This window comes from Mustelus asterias, chromosome 23, assembly GCF_964213995.1.
Source record: "Mustelus asterias chromosome 23, sMusAst1.hap1.1, whole genome shotgun sequence".
Classification (NCBI taxonomy): Eukaryota; Metazoa; Chordata; class Chondrichthyes; order Carcharhiniformes; family Triakidae; genus Mustelus; species Mustelus asterias.
In genome coordinates, this window is record NC_135823.1 from 13,798,213 (window position 1) to 13,817,878 (window position 19,666).

The window sequence follows — 19,666 nt, forward strand, 5'->3', positions numbered from 1 at the left end:
GAGAATGCTTACCCGACGATCAGAGGCTGAATGCCCGTGACGGCTGAAGTGTTCCCGAATGGAAGGGAGCACTCCTGCCTAGTGATTGTTGAGCGGTGTTCATTCATTTGTTGTCGTAGCGTCTGCATGGTCTCCCTAATGTACCATGCCTTGGGACATCCTTTCCTGCGGCGTATTAGGTGGCCGAGTCACAAGAGTACGTACCGTGTACCTGGTGGATGGTATTCTCACACGAGATGATGGCATCCGTGTCGATGATCCGGCACGTCTTGCAGTGGTTGCTGTGGCAGGATTGTGTGATGTCGTGGTCACTGTTCTCCTGAAGGCTGGATAGTTTGCTGCGGTCAATGGTCTGTTTGAGGTTGTGCGGTTGTTTGAAGGCAAGAAATGGGGATGGCCTTGGCGAGATGTTCGTCTTCATCGATGACATGTTGAAGGCTCCAGAGAAGATGTCGTAGCTTCTCCGCTCCAGGGAAGTATTGGATGACGAAGGGTACTCTGTCCGCCGTGTCTTGTGTTTGTCTTCTGAGGAGGTCGGTGCAGTTTTTCACTGTGGCACGTCAGAACTGTCGATCGATGAGTCGAACGCCATATTCTGTTCTTATGAGGGTGTCTTTCAGCGTCTGTAAGTGCCTGCTGCGATCCTCCTCATCTGAGCAGATCCTGTGTATACGGAGGGCTTGTCCGTAGGGAATGGCTTCTTTAAGGTGTTTAGGGTGGAAGCTGGAGAAGTGGAGCATCGTGAGGTTATCCATGGGCTTGCGGTAAAGTGAAGTGCTGAGGTGACCTTCCTTGAGGGAGATGCGTGTGTCCAAGAATGCAGCCGATTCCGGAGAGTAGTCCATGGTGAGTCTGATGGTGGCATGGAACTTGATGATGTCATCATATAGTTGTTTCAATGATTGTTCGCCATGAGTCCAAAGGAAGAAAATGTAATTGATGTATCTAGTGTATAGCATCGGTTGAAGGTCCTGTGCGGTGAAGAGGTCTTGTTCGAACCAGTGCATAAAGATGTTGGCGTATTGAGGTGCGAATGTGGTCCCCATGGCTGTTCTGTGTGTCTGGATGAAGAACTGGTTGTTGAAGGTGAAGACGTTGTGGTCCAGGATGAAGCTGATGAGTTGTAGAATTGCATCTGGACATTGGCAGTTGTCGGCGTTGAGTACTGAGGCAGTTGCGGCAATGCCGTCGCCTTGGGGGATGCTGGTGTAGCACTCCTCGTCACAATGGATGTCTCGGCACTCTACACCAGCATCCCCCACGACGACAGCATTGCTGCAACGGCCTCAGTACTCAACGCCGACAACTGCCAATCTCCAGATTCAATTCTACAACTCATCCGCTTCATCCTGGACCACAGCGTCTTCATCTTCAACAACCAGTTCTTCATCCAGACACACGGAACAGCCATGGGGACCAAATTCGCACCTCAATATGCCAACATCTTCATGCACAGGTTCGAACAAGACCTCTTCACCACACAGGGCCTTCAACCGATGCTATACACTAGATACATCGATGACATTTTCATCCTTTGGACTCATGGTGAACAATCATTGAAACAACTATATGATGACATCATCAAGTTCCATGCCACCATCAGACTCTCCATGGACTACTCTCCAGAATCGGTTGCATTCTTGGACACACGCATCTCCATCAAGGACGGTCACCTCAGCACTTCACTTTACCACAAGCCCACAGATAACCTCATGATGCTCCACTTCTCCAGCTTCCACCTAAACATGTTAAAGAAGCCATCCCCTATGGACAAGTCCTCCGTATACACAGGATCTGCTCAAATGAGAGGATCGCAACAGACGTTGAAAGGCGCCCTCATAAGAACAGGATATGGCGTTCGACTCATCGATCGACAGTTCCGACGTGCCACAGCGAAAAACCACACTGACCTCTTCAGAAGACAAACACGGGACACGGCGGACAGAGTATCCTTCGTCGTCCAGTACTTTCCCGGAGCAGAGAAGCTATGACATCTTCTCCGGAGCCTTCAACATGTCATCGATGAAGAGGAACATCTCGCCAAGGCGATCCCCACGCCCCCATTTCTTGCCTTCAAACAACCGCACAACCTCAAACAGACCATTGTCCGCAGCAAACTACCCAGCCTTCAGGAGAACAGTGACCATGACACCACACAACCCTGCCACAGCAACCTCTGCAAGACGTGCCGGATCGTCGACACGGACGCCATCATCTCACGTGAGAACACCATCTACCAGGTACACAATACATACTCTTGCGACTCGGCCAACGTTGTCTACCTGATACGCTGCAGGAAAGGACGTCCTGAGGCATGGTGCATTGGGGAGACCATGCAGATGCTACAACAACGAATGAATGAACACTGCTCAACAATCACTAGGCAGGAGTATTCCTTTCCAGTCGGGGAACACCTCAGCAGTCACGGGCATTCAGCCTCTGATCTTCAGGTAAGCGTTCTCCAAGGCAGCCTTCATGACACATGACAACGCACAATCGCTGAGCAAAAACTGATAGCCAAGTTCCGCATATGCGGATGGCATCAACTGGGATCTTGGGTTCATGTCACACTATCTGTAACCCCCACGACTTGCCTGGGCTTGCAAAATCTCACTAACTGTCCTGGCTGGAGACAATACACATCTCTTTAACCTGTGCTTAACCCCCTCTCCACTCGCATTGTCTGTACCTTTAAGACTTGATTACCTGTAAAGATTCACATTCCAACCATTATCTTGTAAATTGAGTTTGTGTCTTTATATGCCCTGTTTGTGAACACAAGTCCTCACTCACCTGATGAAGGAGCTTGAGACTCCAAAAGCTTGTGCTGCCAAATAAACCTGTTGGACTTTAACCTGGTGTTGTGAGACTTCTTACTGTGCTTACCCCAGTCCAACGCTGGCATCTCCACATCTTGGCTCTTTGTCACAGTTCAACGAAAATTCTGCACTGTTATTCAGACAAGGTGTTCAGTCAAAGCCTTGTCTGCCCTCTAAGCAGGGTGTGAAAGATCCCACGTTAATACTCAAAGAGCAGTGGAGGTCTCCTGGTCCATCCCTCAGTCAACACTTAAAACTGACCATTTATTTATTTCATTGTTGTTTGTGCAGCAATTGGCTCCCACGTTCTCTACATTGCAACACTGATTTACTCTTTTAAAGTACATTAACTGTAAAGTGCCGTGAAGTACCCTGAGCTTATGAAAAGTATAAATGAAAAGTTGTCAAAAACACATCAGATTAAGTGACTATAACCTATATTGCCTTTTACATATTTTATATATATAAATTAAGTATGTATATCATTTTATATATTGCCTTTTATCGCTTCTCGGCCTTTTGGCTAAGATCAAGTGTAGTTTTGTTGTCCTGCATTTGATAGAAGTCAATGAAGTTACACTGAGGCTTCATTTGAAGCAATTTTTTAAAACAGCATCTCGGCCTTTTGGCTAAGATGCAAATGAGATCCAAGCCCTGGAGGGGGTGCAATGCCTGCTCCAATCAGCTTGGATCATGTTGATCAATCCCAAGACAGGAAGAGGCTTGCCTGTCTTGTCAGCTTGGATCTGGAATGTCTCACTTGTTGAGACTTTGAATTGGACTTCGATTGGATTGAATTGGATATAAACAAAAGAAAAACAAAATAGTGCCTTTTACAGTATGTAGATGTGTTCAGTAGGTATACCCCTAGATTCCAGACACTTATTACAATACCCAATCCTGTAATCCTGAAGTTGATTTAGTCTTTCTGATAAACTATAGCTTTCAATTGCTGAATTATGATTGTCAGAAGGAATAAAATATTAAAAACTGTAATTCTAACATTTGTATCGCGAACCCTTGCAATCCACTGACATTGTTCTTTTTGTTAGCTTTGCCAACTGTTCCAATTTGCTTAGACTCAGGAAATATTTCTTAACTTGTTTGCATTCTCTCTTTTTAGCTTTGGAGCAGTTTGGAGACACTATACTTTTCACTACAGATGATGAGATTTTAGATGCAATGTCCCAGTACGATGAAACCTTTGCAAGTAATATTGATTATTCTCAGCCACTCACGTTTGAGGAAGAGCTGAATAGACCTAGTACTGCAGATGGTGAAGGAGATGAGAGGCCATTCACACAGGCTGGCTTTAGAGCAGAGGATGAACAGGTAAGGAAAGCCTATCGGTTCTCCCTTCAATACACTAAACATTGTTGCTTTCGAAAATACACTGTGGCTTTAGGTACCATATGATAGACCTGTTAGAAAAACAGTAGCCCATGGGATTAAAGTGGCAGTGATTGCATGGAAATTGTCTATGGCATAGGACGTAGCAGAATGGTCATTTGTCAGGCTGAAGGGTAGTGTGCAGCTATGTCCTCCAGCAGTCAGTGTCAGGGTGTAACCCTCTCTGGTATTTATTAATGATGAAGTGGGGGGGACAAGGCATCATTTCAAAACTTGGAATGCAGTGAACAGTGAGAGTGTGGTCACAAGACTTCTGGAGGACATGGATAAACTGGCAAAATGGGCAAGACGTATGGCAGATACAATTTAATTCAGAGAAGTGAGATGATTAGTTTTGAATAAGGAACGCTGCTGGGACTCCAGATTGCCTGGCAGCTCGAAGGCGGGACTTCCACTTAGGGGTGAGGAGTGGAAGTGCCGCCTTGAGCTAATTAACCCTCTTTGGACTTTTAAATTACCGTGGGGTGGCGAGGAAAATCCTATCCATAGAGTACAAAAGCAAGGAATTTCTGCTAAAACTTTCTAAAACACAAGTTTGCAGTTATTGTGGCCAGTTCTGGGTACCTCACTTTCAGAAGGATGTCAAGATAAGATGCAAAGGAGATTTACTAGATTGGTACCAGGGTTGAAAGACTTGAATTGGATCAAGAGACAAAATAAACTGCAGTCTTCTCCTTAGACTTGGCCAATATTGATTCCTCAGTCAACATCACTAAAACAGATCATCTGGTCAGTGCTGTTTGTGGGGGCTTGCTCTGTGCACATTGTGCTTCCTGCACTGCAACCTCACCAAGCCGTTGATCTGTTTTGGTGTGATTTTCTTTGTTTCTGTATTTCTTCCAGTCTATCCTTTATCTCTTTTCTTGCAAGAACTCATGGGGGCAGACTTGGGTAATCCTATCCTCTGATACCCACTTTCTCATTGGTTCCTAGAAATTAGATGCCAGAGTTAAAAGGTGGGGTGTTGGCTGGGAGGCTTCGGGAGAGATGGAACAAGGGGCTAGTGGTTACAGTGCATTTCACCTTAGACCAGAAGTTGCGATGAGTCCAGAGCCATGAATACTATTGTTTCAAGAAACTGTTAGCACAAGCTGGTGTAAGAAAATCTAGTTGCTGAAGCATTGAATTGAATTGATTTATTATAAAAGCAAAATACTGCGGGTGCTGCAATCTGAAACAAGAACAGAAAATGCTGGAAAATCTCAGCAAGTCTGACAACATCTGTGGAGAGAGAGAATCGAGCCAACGTTTTGAGTCTAGATGACCCTTCGTCAGAGCACAACAAAGCTCTGATGAAGGGTCATCCAGACTCGAAACGTTGGCTCGATTCTCTCTCTCCACAGATGTTGTCAGACTTGCTGAGATTTTCCAACATTTTCTGTTTTTGATTTGATTTATTATTGTCACATGTATTGGGATATAGTGTAAAGCATTGTTTCTTGCGAGCTATGTAGGCAAACATACCGTTCATAGAGTACACAGGGGAGAAGGAAAGGAGAGGGTGCAGAATATAAGTGTTGCAGTTACCGATAGGGTGAAGAGAAAGATCAGCTTGGAAGGAGAGAGATTCCAGAGCTAAGGCTGTCCAGATCCAGGAGATTGGTGCCTTGATAAAAGCAGGTAAATGTTTTACATGCCTGACAGTTGAAACTTTGTCCTTTTACACACAATCAATAAAGAATTTGAACAATAGGTGACTCATGTAGCTCTCCGTAGAGCAATCCAGTCAATTCCATTCTCACACATTCTGTTCATGTAGCCCTGCAAGCTTATTTCCTTCAAATGCCTATCCAATTTTCTTCTGAAATCTTTGATTGTCTCCCTTTCATTATCTGTGTTGCATTACCCGCAAGTTGCAGGTTATCATTAAAATGTCTCTCCTCACATCTCCCTTGTCTCTCTCGTCCACAACCTTAAATCTGTGTCTCCTGCCCCTTGTGCCACAGGCTGATAGGAACAGTCTCTCTTTGTCTGCCTTATCTAACCTTGTTATAATCGTGTACACCTATCAAATCTCCCACTTCACTCCAAGGAAAACAACCTCAGCTTCTCCAACTGAACCTTTGTAGTCAAGACTCCTCATCCCTGGAACCTTTCAAGGACCCTCATATCCTGCCGAAAGTGTGCTGACCAGAACTGAATGCTGTGGCCCTAACCAGAGTTTGATAGAGGTGCAGCGTATTTTCCCTTCATTTCTACTCAATATCTCTATTTTTGAAAGCTAAACTCCCATGTTTTGATCTTACCCAGAAGTATTGGACTGGCAACTTTAAAAGTGCAGCTTTTGTCGTTTGATACTGAATGCAGAAACAAAGGCAGGAGTTGTTGATAGAATAGGTGGGACCTTTGCACTGGGATTTGGAAAGGGTTTTTTTTTTATAGCTGGAATGTATTGTGCCAAGCCTCGAATCTAAAGCAGCAAAGTATTGCAGCCCCAAGATAAACCCAGTTGGATCATCAGGGTTAGATCTGTGAGGGAAGGAGGTGGAAGTACAACACCCAAAGCGAGTGTGGCTGGAGAGGGTTAGATAGAATACAGGTAGGCCAGGGACAAATGGTTAGTCATGCCCAGGAGCACAGTAAAGGTGATATGGGGTGAAAGGGATTGGACCATGCCGTCCTTACATTGTTTCTTAGCAGGTGTGAAGATCCAGGTCTCTCTTTGTTACCTTGCTGTAAATGGCATTACTGCTATTGTATTCCTATCGGTATGTGATACAGTAATTCCTCACTTAACATCCAAATTCTGCGCTTTAAAAGTATGACTTCAAACAAAATAACATCAAGTGAATCAGATTTCCCCATGATAAATTGATGTATAAATTGGGGTAAGGATCCCCTGCAATCTTCCTGCTGATCTTCGTTCATTTCTTACCAATCCATGGTGAGTCTCTTCCCTGAGTTTTGCCAATCTGGTTTCTGCTCCTTATTCCACCTCCACATCACCCCCCCCCCCCAACCCCCCCGCCCAACCCATTCCCTGGTGGGTCGTTCTTACCCCTGACTCCATTAGGTGGATGTGGAAATAGTGACTTGATAATAATTTTGACCATTTGGAGTGAGAGATGGACAGGAGAGTGGGAATGAGGTGGGTGAGGGCGAGGCTTGTGGGAGTGGGCTGGGGTGGCAAGCTGGGTAGGAACGGGGTGGTGGGAGGCCATGAGGTGGCGAGATGGGTGGGGGTGAGGGCGAGGGGGCAAGCTGGGCAGGGGCGAGCAGGTTGGGACATGCTGGGGGGGCAGGAGCAAGGCAGGGATGGGCAGGGTGGGTTCGAGCGGGACAATGGGGGAGGGGGGGGGACGAGCTGGGGGCAGGGGTGAGCGGGACAATGGGAAGGGACAAGCGGAGCGGGGAGGGGGAGTGCAGGCCGGGGACAATGGGAGGGTGGGGATGAGCTGGGGCGCACGGACAATGGGGACAAGGGTGAGCAGGATGGGGACATGGGTGCAATCTGGGTGGGGATTAGTAAGAGGAGACACAGGGCAAGCTGGGTGGGGGTGAGGCAGTGAGGCCGGAGGCAGCTGGGCGGTGGTGCAGGGTGGGGAGCAAAGCAGGGACAAGGGCACTGAGAGGTGGACGCAGGATGGCTGGGGTGAGGTGATGAGCCGAGTGGGTGGGGACTCTCTTGGCGGGGGTGAGAGGATGGGGACAGGCATGAGGGAGCAGGGCAGGGGAGCTGGGGGGAGGGGTTGAGCTGGAGGATGGCGGGGGGGATGCAGGGAGGGAGCAAGGAGAAGGGGGCAAGCTGGGGGAGGGGGCGGGGGCGCAGGGAGGGAGCAGTGACGCACGCGAGCTGGGCAGGAGCGAAGCGGGCAGAGGCATGGGCTGAGATGGGAATTTCCCATGCAAACCCCTGAGGTTGGAGGTGAATCTCCTGATGGCACTGGTCCATTGCTCTGTTGAAATCAACGATGACTTCACCAATTGCGCAGTAGGTGATAAAAAGGAAAATGGCGATGCAAATCGAACAGGTCCTAAAGAATAAACTACTTTAAACAAAACAATCTTGAGTAGTGCATCTTAAAACAAGGACTAACTATGATTCATTCACCTTAAAGATCTCTACATTTAAAACAGTGCTGTTATTGGAACATTTCCATTATTTTTTGTTTTTCAGTGGATTGTGTTGGGCAGGCTTGTTGGAGTATCACTCGGGAAGAAAGCTTATGTTTTTAAAAATGGGCTTCTTTCATATCAAATCCCTACAGTACAGAAGGAGGCCATTCAGCCCATCGAGTCTGCACCGACAACAATCTCACCCAGGCCCTATTCCCCTAATGCCACTTACCTGCCTAGCTAATCCCTCTGACATTTGGGGCAATTTAGCATGGCCAATCCACCTAACCCGCACATCTTTGGACCGTGGGAGGAAACCGGGGCACCCGGAAGAAACCCACGCAGACACGAGGAGAACGTGCAAACCCCACACAGACAGTGACCCAAACCGTGAATCGATCCCGGGTCCCTGGTGCTGTGAGGCAGCAGTGCTAAGTGTGTTGGAATTTAAAGATAATCATTCACCAAGCAATACTTTAATATGGCAGGAAATTGACCAAACAATAAACATGATGTAGTCTGCAGATTTAATGGTTACAACATGACATAGATAATGGAGTAAATCATTTTATTTCAATATTTTACACAAAAAATTTTTTTTTTCAAGAACTCACTTGATGCTTCTGTTAAACACGATCATAGTTTGTGTGTTAGCGCCATCTGTTGTCAAAATATTAGTGCTGCAATTAAACCAGTAAAGGCAAAAAATGTGATGTGGAGAAGTCAGTAAGTAGTCTGAATATAACCGTCCAAAGTAACTGAATGCAATCTCTTAACTACTGACATATTGCATTTGTAGGAGCAGGAGCAAGCATCTTTCCTGTTGGGTGGAGCAGCTAGTCTGATGCGAGGGGAGTATACTGGGAAGTGTAAGTATTTGTATACGGAGCCAAGTTCTAATAATACCAGGGCTACCTTTGAAGTTGATTTGTGTCTTTCTAGACCCATATGTATCTGAATAAAATTTCATTCCACTTTTCCTCCCTGTCAGATTTGCCTGATCTAGTAGTATGATATTGCAGAAAGAATTCTGGTTAGATTTTCCTCTGCAGTGAATAGCTCCAAAGCAGCATTTTTCTGCCTCACTGTAATTCTGCTGAGAATCAGCTAGTTCTTGCCGATGCACCCTAATTTCAAATTCATGGTACAACTTGCACTCTCCAGTCACCGACTGCCTGCAGGAGCAGATAAAATCCGTTTTTGCTGCATTTGTTGAGATGTAAAAGTAAAGTAAAGTTTATTTATTAGTCACAAATAAGGCTTACATTAACACTGCAATGAAGTTACTGTGAAAATCCCCTAGTCGCCGCAGTCTGGCGCCTGTTTGGGTCAATGCACCTAACCTGTGGAATCTGGGATTCTTTCTATCTCGGGTTGCCAAGCGCACAAACCTAAAGTTGAAATGTTACTGTCCGCAAATTGGCATTGGAAGCACCGACTCTTTTTGCCCCAGGGGAGGGAGGCCCATACACAGCTTGATACGTGACTGTAGGAGGAGTTAACATAGCAGTGAATATACCACATCTAGCAAAACATCACATAGCTACATGATGGTGGAAGAACTTTAGTGAACTCCTCAGTGCAGCCAAAGTAATAAAAAGCTGTCACACCTGCAACAGCGCACTGTAAGTGAGCATGAACCCCAGCCATTTACTGCTTTAATCATCTGCAACCATGTGAAGGTGGTGTCACGATACTGCTATGAACCCCTTTCTCGTCCTTGCAAATGTTATATTAACAGCTGAATACATAGCAAAGAAGTGAAAAACTGCATGTCGCCAGTGTTTGTTTCAGCCTTCATTAAGGAATGCCTACTGAAATTGGAGTAATGATGGCAGGCAGCACCTGAAATATTAATCTTTGCAATACCACGTGCTCCTCACTTTCCATTGTCACTCCCAGCACCAACTTACCTAAGGGTGTAGCAGAGGCCAGATCTTTAACTCCATGTCACCAGTGAGTTTCCTGGGAAAGGGATGTTGAAGGGATCTTAAAGTGAAGTCTTACTGTAATTAATTAATTCACCTTAAAGTTCACAACGCTTGAAGTAATGCTGTTGTTGGAAAGTTTCCATGCGGCATGAGCCTCAGTGATGAGTTATCATGCCAGCCGTAGCTCACAGAATTTGCATGAGTTATGTTGGACAGGTTTGGGCAATATCGCTACTGGGGACCTGTAGCTTGCCGGCTCAGTGAGAATGTGGTCCAGTATAACATGATGGCCTGAAAGGGGGCCCATCTGTTTTTGGGAACCAAGCTATAACTTTAAAATTGTCTTAAAAGCTTTTTTTTGTCTGAAAATATTTAAAGATTTACCTGCAGTTTGCTCTGAGTCCCACTTTAGCCTTCAACTCTAAAGGAACTACAAGCAGATCCAATTTTCTGTGTTGTAGATGTGCTGTGGGCAACTAAAAGTTTATTTATTAGTCACAAGTAAGACTTACATTAATACTACAATGAAGTTACTGTGAAATTCCCCTAGTTGCCACAGTTTGGCGCCTGTTCGGGTCAATGCACCTAACCAGCACGCCTTTCAGAATGTGGGAGGAAACCAGAGCACCGGGAGGAAACCCACACAGACACGGGGAGAAAGTGCAAACTCCACACAGACAGTGACCCAAGCTGGGAATCAAAACCGGGTCCCTGGCGCTGTGAGGCAGCCGTGCTAACCACTGTGCCACTGTGCTGCCCCTTCGTGAAAAGGATGAGAAATGGGGCCCCGCAAGAAGGGACCCTTCTCAGCGCCAGGGACCCGGGTTCAATTCCGGCCTCGGGTCACTGTCTGTATGGAGTTTGCACGTTCTCCTCGTGTCTGCGTGGGTTTCCTTCCGGTGCTCCGGTTTCCTCCCACAGTCTGAAAGATATGCTGGTTAGGTGGATTGACCGTGCGAAATGCCCCCTTAGTGTCAGGGAGATTAGCAAGGTAAATATGTGCTGTTACGGGGTACGGCCTGGGAGGGATTGTTGTTGGTGCAGGCTCGATGGGCTGATTGGCCTCCTTCTGCACTGTAGAGATTCTATGAACATGCTTTCCCAACCTGCTGCTATTTACATCTGACAGGTGTGGATGTAATTGTTAAAGAAGTCTGTCCCCAGTAGGAGTGGAAGCAAATTTTCTGGCGCATTTTTTGGATTGGGAATTTACTGTCAGGCTTCTCTGCCTCTGGTGAACACACAAGCAGGTGGATTCCTGGGGCAAACAATTTGAGGTTTTTGGATTGTTGAGACTAGTCACTCCTCTAACACACATGGGGGGTGATAATTATCCACAGGTCAGGGGAAGCAAGGAGGGATAGGCAAAAGCAGTACAGCCAAAATAAATGATTCTCTCCAACAAGTTGAAAGTACTGCTCTGCTTTGGGAGGATGATGACTCTGGGACCTTCAAACAAGTTGCAATGGCACCAAAAAATCAAACTGTGTGGACGGCTATAAGCAATTCAGTTGTAAGGGACTGAGGAAAATTTGTGGGGAAGAACCAGTGTTCTTTGTCCCTTGTGGGTTTCAGTGTCCTGTTTGCCGGGTGGGTGCTGTGAACAGGATGCTGTTGGTTGAGTGATGTGGGCTGGGCCAATGGGATTGCTCTGGGGGCGGGAGGAAAAAAAGGCGCCAGGAAGTGAAGAGAGCTGAAGAGGCAGAGTGGAGAGAGAGAGCTTTTTCCAGGCAGTGAGAATTGGGTTTGGAGTGAGAGGCAGCCAGGCGTTCCCCTGCCTGTTCTTTTCATTACTGCCGAGGAGGACAGCCTTCAGCGCACTCGACCTACTTTGCTGCACGGATAGCTCGCGGCACCTCTGCCTCCTGCAGCATCATCTTCCACACGTGTGTCTCTTCTGGACTGTGTGTGTGTGTCGTGAGTAACTGGTGGGGACTATACAATCCAACTGGAACAGTATCTACAAATGTGTTACTGAGGATGAGTTTCCCCATGTGTGCACCAACGGATGGGCCCCAACGGTTATAGATCAGAGCTCACTGTTTTATGTCTGTTAATTACATTTGTTATTAAATTTATTTTTGATATTCCGGTTACAGTACTGACATTTATGGGTAAACAGGGAATTAGCCAAATCACCATCAACCGCTCGGAATTCGGGATCCTGTTGATTGAATATTTAAATAGTAGCCCCATATAGTGGTCAGCAGGGGGTTACACAGTTAAGAATACAATAGTAAGAGATGGGTTAGATATTATCATTCTCAATTTAGACTGAGTGCCTCAGTTGGTTTTGATGTCGCTAGAGTAAGGATAATTTTGAAAGACTTGGCAAGATTGTTGAAGAGCGGTGAGAGTGGCGCGCCATCGCATCCAAGTGAGAGCTAGCGATATACAGAAAAGCCCTAAAAACATACGAAAAGGAATTCAATATTTGAAATTCAATATCTTAATTCAGGAGAAGGATTTCAATGTTGGCAATCTTTGGGTGACTCCTCAGTCATGTACTGGAATAGGGAAGGATAGGTAGGACATGCCTGAAGAAATGTCAGAGGGTTTCCGTTTTATAACTTATTGGTGCCAGTTCTGGAGAAGATAGTTCAATTAGAAAGAGAAAACAATCGCGCAAAAACAAGGACATCAGGCAAATTTTAGATAAGGACTAAGCTATTGGAGCTGGGAAGAGAAATGGGCACACACAACTATAGGTCACCAATGGGATTTTTTAAAAAGCTGATTGCAAAGGTGCAGAATAAATATAGAGAATTAAAAAGACTACTTCATGTTTCAGGATGGATAAATAGAGCTTTGAAACAAATAAAAATGTGGCATCATAAAAATAATGATAAGGAAGGAAGTATGAGAATAGGGGAGGCAATAGCCCAGTGGTATTATCATGAGACTATTAATCCAGAAACACAGCTAATGTTCTGGGGACCTGGGTTCGAATCCCACCACAGCAAATGGTGGAATTTGAATTCAATAAAGAATAGCTGGAATTAAGAATCTACTGATGAAACCATTGTCGGAAAACCCATCTGGTTCACCACTGTCCTTTAGGGAAGGAAATCTGTCATCCTTATCTGGTCTGGCCTACATGACTCTAGAGCCACAGCAATGGGGTTGACTCTCAACTACCCTTCAAGGCCAGACTAGGGATGGGCAATGAATGCTGGTCAGTCAGCGACGCCTGTGTCCCATGAATGAATTTTTTAAAAAAGAGAATCTCAAAGAAAGTGAGAAAATATGTCAGAAGAATTGTTAAATGTGAGATGCATCCCCTGAGAGGAGAGGATAGTGAATTAATAGAAGGTAAAAGGAAATTGGCAGGGATAGTTGGGAAGTACTTTAATATCAAAAGAGAAGAATATTTGGGAGTTATTAAATCCAGAATTGGTTAAAAGCAAGCTGGAATATATAATAAGTTGAAGGGAAGTAACTGAAAAGATCATTAATTCTGGGAATGATAAAGTGCCATGTATATTCTAGAATCCTGAAGAAAACAGAGGGAGAAATAGTGAAGGCCCGAAGAATTATGGTCGGGTTTCTCCCAAAAAATATTCTAATTGCCGAATTTGTGTAAAAATGGGAGTAACTCCTGCTGGTTTTTTTCGTGGGATTTTCTAAATGAATCTCCCACACTCTGACCACTGCAGAGAACCTCAGAGAGATTCACACTGCAAATCAGGGGGCGTGACATATTCCTGCTGGAGAGGTCAGCAGCATAATGCTGTGTGTGCCATTGTGCATGCGCTGATCTGTCAGAGCGGTGATCGCTGGCCAGCACAGCAACCCCGCATCGCTGGCCTCCTGGACGTCTCCGGGCCAGTCCCGATGTGCCCCCCCGCCAGTCCCGATCAGTCCCCTCCCTCCTTCCCTCTGTCTGTGATCCCGAATGCAGAGTGGCAGCGGGTCCTCCAAACCCCACCATCGTTCCCCCCCCCCCCCCCCCCCCCCCCCCAATTGGCCCCGACCCCCGGCATTGCCCGATGCCCAGTGGGCAGTGCCAGGGATCCAGACTGGCAATGCCAGGTTGGCAATACCCAGGGCAACCCTCCTTATTGCCGACCTTCCTGGGGGGCCTCCGTGGCCTCCCTTCATTCCAGCAGGGTCAGGCCGCTAGCTCTCTGTTAGTGAGGAGCTAATGTAAACCCTGCTAGAGTGAATCACTCCTAGCGGAGGTTGGGGAGAGAGGCTAGTGGGCCCGCAGACTTCAGTCCCGGGCCCACTAATGACACTTAAATGGTGATTACAATATTTAAATTAGCTCTGCGCCGATTTCCAGCGCAGAGTTGATGACGCCAGAAATCCTGGCCCCGGAGACGCAGGGAGCCCGCTATTCGGCCTCCGCTAATGTCTCCCAGCCCGTCGCGCTGCTAGAGCAGCACAGCAGGCTGGGAGAATCGCCCCCTATACTTCAGAGCTCTATCACATATGGATGTGCGATGGAGGGCTCGAGTCTGGCCAGTGCAAACCCATTTTTCAAAGAGTTACAGAGCTAATTTGATTAATTACAGGTCAGTTGGTTTAACATCACTCTTTAACCAAACCAATATCTGAAAAAGGAGAGAGCAGACAACAGGAATTTCGGAAGGGACAATTGTTCTTGAAAACAGGTGCGAGAGTTCTAAGGCTGACGAGGTAGATGGAGGAAATGCAGTGGCCGCACAATCATGGACATTTAGAAAGCTTTAGAGAAGATGGTATTAAAATATTGGAGAAAATTGACGTGTGGAATTAGAGGGAGGATAGAATGTTGCATTAAAACCTGGTTAGAAGAGAGGAAATTGAGTTGGTGTTAAAGGCAGTTTTTCCGAATGTTTGGAAGTTGATTGTGGTGCTATTAACTGTTACTTGGTGCATCCATGATTTGGACATAGGACTAGGTGACATGGTAATTACAGGTAATACTAAAATAATTCTGGGAACCAGCTACAAGATGATATTGATAAGGAGGTGGGATGGGATTAAAATGCAACAGATGGAATTCAGGAAGTGTGTGTGAATTGTTACGTTCTGGTTCAGTGGAAGGCTGTACCATGTAGTTGTGCCAAGAGATTTGGGTGTTCAGATTCACAAAGCATTAAGAGGATGAGGCCATAAAAGAAAGCTATTGGTATACAGGGTTTATGGCAAAAGGTGTAGAATACAATGGTTGAGATGTAATGGATCTGCATAAATTGTTAAAAGACCATGGCTGGAGTATTGTATGTAGTTTTGAGTACAAGAAGGATATTGAAGTAATTAGATTCATGAAAATGTAAACATTAAAAAGTATATGAAAACTTTAAGGCTGCTTTTAACAGAGTCATGTCATCTGTGACTCAGTTTGTTGAACTCTTGCCTCTTAAGTCGTAAGGTTCCTGGAACAAGTCCCTCTTCAGGGCTTCAGCACAACAATCAAGGCTGACACTCCGGTGCAGTGCTGAGAGTGCTGCGCTGTTGGATGTGCCATCATTCAGATAAGACATTAAGCCAAGAATGCTCTCCCAGGTGAGTGATCAAAAGATCCCCTGGCAGTATTCCAAAGAAGAACAGGGGTGTCATCGCCAATCATTATCCCTCGCTCAACTGAAGATAGGTTATTTTTATTCATCTCGTCTTCATTCATTATCATATTGTCGTTTGCTGTGCACATATTGGTATTTCCTACATTATAATAGGGACTACACTTCAAAAGGACTTAATTGCCTGTAAAGTGCTTTGAGACATCTGGTGGTCGTGAAAAGTGCCATATAAATGTCAGATTGCAGGATGTTCTGAAAGAAATGCTTAAAATTGTGGCAGATGGGATAGAGTAGATATAAACAGACTATTTTTAGTGGTTGCCCTAGAATGAGGAAGCATGCATATAAGATTAAATGCAAGAGATTTAAGACAGAGTGCGTGAGATTTATTTTTACAGAGGGCATATCGGTATATGTTGCCATGGTAATAATTCAACAGAGACCATATCAGCATTTAAAGATGGATTAGATAGCTAGCTGAAGAAAAAGATGATAAAGGGAGACCTGAGCTTGGGAACTACTGCTTGTGTAGAGAATGAACATCAACATGGCTGGTTGAGTTCAATAGTCTGTCTCGTAGTGTAGTTCTACATCTATCTTTAGAAAGTGTGTTGAGCTGGCACAAGATTGAATCTGCTTCATCTTGTTCATGAGCACGCATTTGAAAACAAACTTATTTTGTCATATAAACTTGAACTTTCTCTCTCTAAATTCCAGGTGTACAGCTAAATTTCACTGTTACCTGGGGCGATTCTCACTACCTTGGGTTGACTGGACTGGAAGTTGTAGGCAAAGGTGGTCAGACACTACCCGTCACAATGGACAATATTGAAGCATCACCAAGAGATCTCAATGAATTGCCAGAATATAATGAAGACAGCAGGACGTTGGACAAGTATATATTATTCATTGACTAGACAAGAACAATAATTTTACATTGAGAGTGCTAGTTAAAATATCTACTCTGGTTCCAAAAAGTGCTCCACCTATGATCCCTAGCAATCTGTTCCAAGTGGCCCATACTTACATTTAAGCTTATATTTCTTGCATACTTGTTGATTTCTCCTTTTTTGAACTTTATTTGTCTGGGACTTGGAAAAGGTTGTTCTTTGTATCATTGCCTCATTAGTAGACAGATTTCACATCCAATTTCCTCTCCAGGCCTTGAGCACAAAAGCCAAGGTTGACACTCCAGTGCAGTACTGATGGTGTGCTGCACTGCCGGAAGTGCCAACTGCCTATTCAGTGGATGTAAAAGAACCCAAGAAGGTTACTGTTTCAAAGGAGAGCAGCGGAGTTCTCCCTGGTGTCCCAGCCAGTATTTATCCCTCAGTCAACATCACAGAAGCTGATTACCTGGTTGTAGGTAATTGTTGTTTGTGGGGTGTTTGCTGTGCACATACTGGCTGCCACATTTCCTACCTTACAATGCTGACCACACTTCACAATCACCTCATTGGCTGATGTCCAGTGACTGCAAAGAAAAAAACTATATAAATGCAAGTCTTTCGTTTTTATCAGTTAGCTAAGATTTGTTTGGATCTGTATTCGGAGATATAAATTAATGAGTCATTGATTTTAAACCAGTGTGGTTAATGTGAATCCATAATATGCACTTAAGCAATCAGAGAAGCAGATTAACAAAACCTTGCACATTTTGCCTAAGGTTGTAAGTTCAGCAGATTCTCATTAATGGAAGTACTTCCATATTGAATGTATAGGGAATTAATCAGTATCAGAAAAGCATTGTTTTTAATATCGCAATAATTAAAAATTTATTGTATGTGAGGGAAGGAAGACAAAAGAACCCTTTGTAAATGGTTGTGACAGGTGTTTAGAGCGTTGTAACAAACCAGCATTTTAAACACCAGAAATGCCTGCTTCATCCAATAGAAAATGGCAACCAGGCAGATGGTGGGAGCAGGAGACTTTGTGAACATCAGCATCCTCAACCCCGATAAAGCTCAGTAAAATAGTGTAAGAAACAAGGCTGAAGGTTTTGAGAGTGTCTAGTGGTTAATGGATGAGTCAGCTGCACTTCGTCCCAATGATTCCACCATTAAAACTTCCAGTTTGGATAACTCCACATGGCTTTACAAAGCATCTTTAATTTGTTCAGGCACAGCATAGAATATATAAGCTCTGGTCACATCCTAACTATAGTGCCAGGGGACCCGTGCACCACAGCTATCCCAGCCAACATGCTGTAGTATCTATCTACTTGACAGTGTAGAAGGCTACCAGCTACAACTCATACACAGATTCTCATGTTTCTGATCATCCAGAAAGGATGGAAGGTGTCATTTATCAACAATGTCATTGAGAAACACTTATTCACCAACACACACTTCTACAACCTGCCCTCTGATCCAGACCACATCAAAGCCCTGATTCTGCCAGACAGGTCAGAGTAGCTGACCTCAACATCAAGATAAGATGACTATGGCAATTGGGAACCCTATTCAAATTTTCAAACACTTCTTTCACCTTTTCACATCCTTTCTGCTGCCCCCAATTTCTTGCTCTCACTCCCCAGCTCTTGTCCCTACTCTCACGCTCCCCCCTTGCCTCCTCCTGTTCTCGCCATCTTGTTTACTTACCCCTACAATCATTGTTCCCTATCACTATCCCTTTGATCCACCTTTTCTTCCTCTGTTCATCTGCAATCTATCTCTCTCTGTCTGATCTTCATGCTCTGTTCTGTTCTATTCTCACTCCGCGTGCGTGCCATCCTCTTTGAGTCTCTTCCCATTCTCTCACTGGCTTCAACCTCTGGCTACTCCACTCCACTTCCTTCCTCTTTCTCAATCGCACTCATCTCTCATTTTTCCCCCTCTCTCTACCACGCTGTCATAGACTCATGGAATAGAATCATAGAAGAAGACCATCCGGTCCATCGAGTCTGCACCGACTCTCCCACAGAGAATCCTACCAAGGCCAATCTCCGTGACCCTACATATGTATCCCACTAATCCCCTTAACCAAACATCTTGGTTCACGAAGGGCCAATTTAGCATGGTCAATCCATCTAACAGCACATCTTTGGACTTTGGGAGAAAACCCACACACACACACAGGGAGAACGTGCAAACTCCACGCAGATAGTCAACCAAGCCGGGAATCAAACCCAGGTCACTAGAGCTGTGAGGCAGCACTGCTAATGCCGCCCGATCTCCCTTTCTCTGGATTCACCCTCAATTTCCTGACTTTCCCCAGCCAGCTTACTCACACTATCTCCTCAAAATAATAAAAAGGCACCCCCTGTTTAAAATTATAAATAGGGAGAATGTTGGAGTCCTCCGCCTCTCCCCAGCACCACTCCTGTTCCTCCCATCCTTCAGATAACTGACCCAGATTCTATTTGCTGTTGGATACAATAATAAAGACTGGTAGGAGATTTAAGGCTTCTAAGAATAAGAAACCGAGGAGGTATAAAGATTAGACATAAAGTAGAAATTCACTCTAACAATGTTTCTTGGTACTTATTTGTTAAAGGCTGATTGATGGGATTAATGTCACCTCGGAAGATGAACACATGTGGCTGATTCCTTTTACCTATGGAGACAATCACATTCTCACAATCAATTTCAATAAGCAGCAAACTATTATTGGACTTCGCTTCTGGAACTATAACAAATCCCCAGAAGATACATATAGAGGGGTGAGTCCTTAGGAGTTTTCTGAATGGCACCTTTGGAGGGTATAAAAGATTTTACTTTAATTTATTTGTTTAAAATTGCTGAAATTTGACAATATGGTGGTGTAATTTCCTAGTTATAAAGAATGGAAGCATGTGACTATTATGACTATCAAAGTAAATAGACATAATCAACAATAATGCTACACTCAACCCTGTATGTGAGAATTACTAATGTATACATATCTTTTTTAGCCATTGCTCCACCTTAAACTTCCAAACTACACCCCTCTTCAGAATCACAGA

At 44.9% G+C, this 19,666-nt stretch overlaps 1 protein-coding gene and 1 pseudogene across 2 annotated transcripts in view; both read left to right on the plus strand.

Moving 5' to 3' along the window:
• Nucleotides 1–19,666, plus strand: part of katnip (katanin interacting protein) — a 137,396-nt gene that overhangs the window by 91,230 nt on the left and 26,500 nt on the right. For both annotated transcript variants that reach the window (XR_013500642.1, XM_078240013.1), the window contains exons 17-20: nucleotides 3,943–4,151; nucleotides 9,085–9,154; nucleotides 16,441–16,618; nucleotides 19,219–19,384. Coding sequence is in view for 1 of the 2 variants with exons in the window: in XM_078240013.1 (XP_078096139.1) it covers nucleotides 3,943–4,151; nucleotides 9,085–9,154; nucleotides 16,441–16,618; nucleotides 19,219–19,384 (623 nt within the window). In the remaining variant the exon portion in view is untranslated. The remainder of the gene's footprint in view (nucleotides 1–3,942; nucleotides 4,152–9,084; nucleotides 9,155–16,440; nucleotides 16,619–19,218; nucleotides 19,385–19,666) is intronic.
• On the plus strand, nucleotides 3,323–3,523 carry LOC144510945 (U2 spliceosomal RNA; annotated as a pseudogene).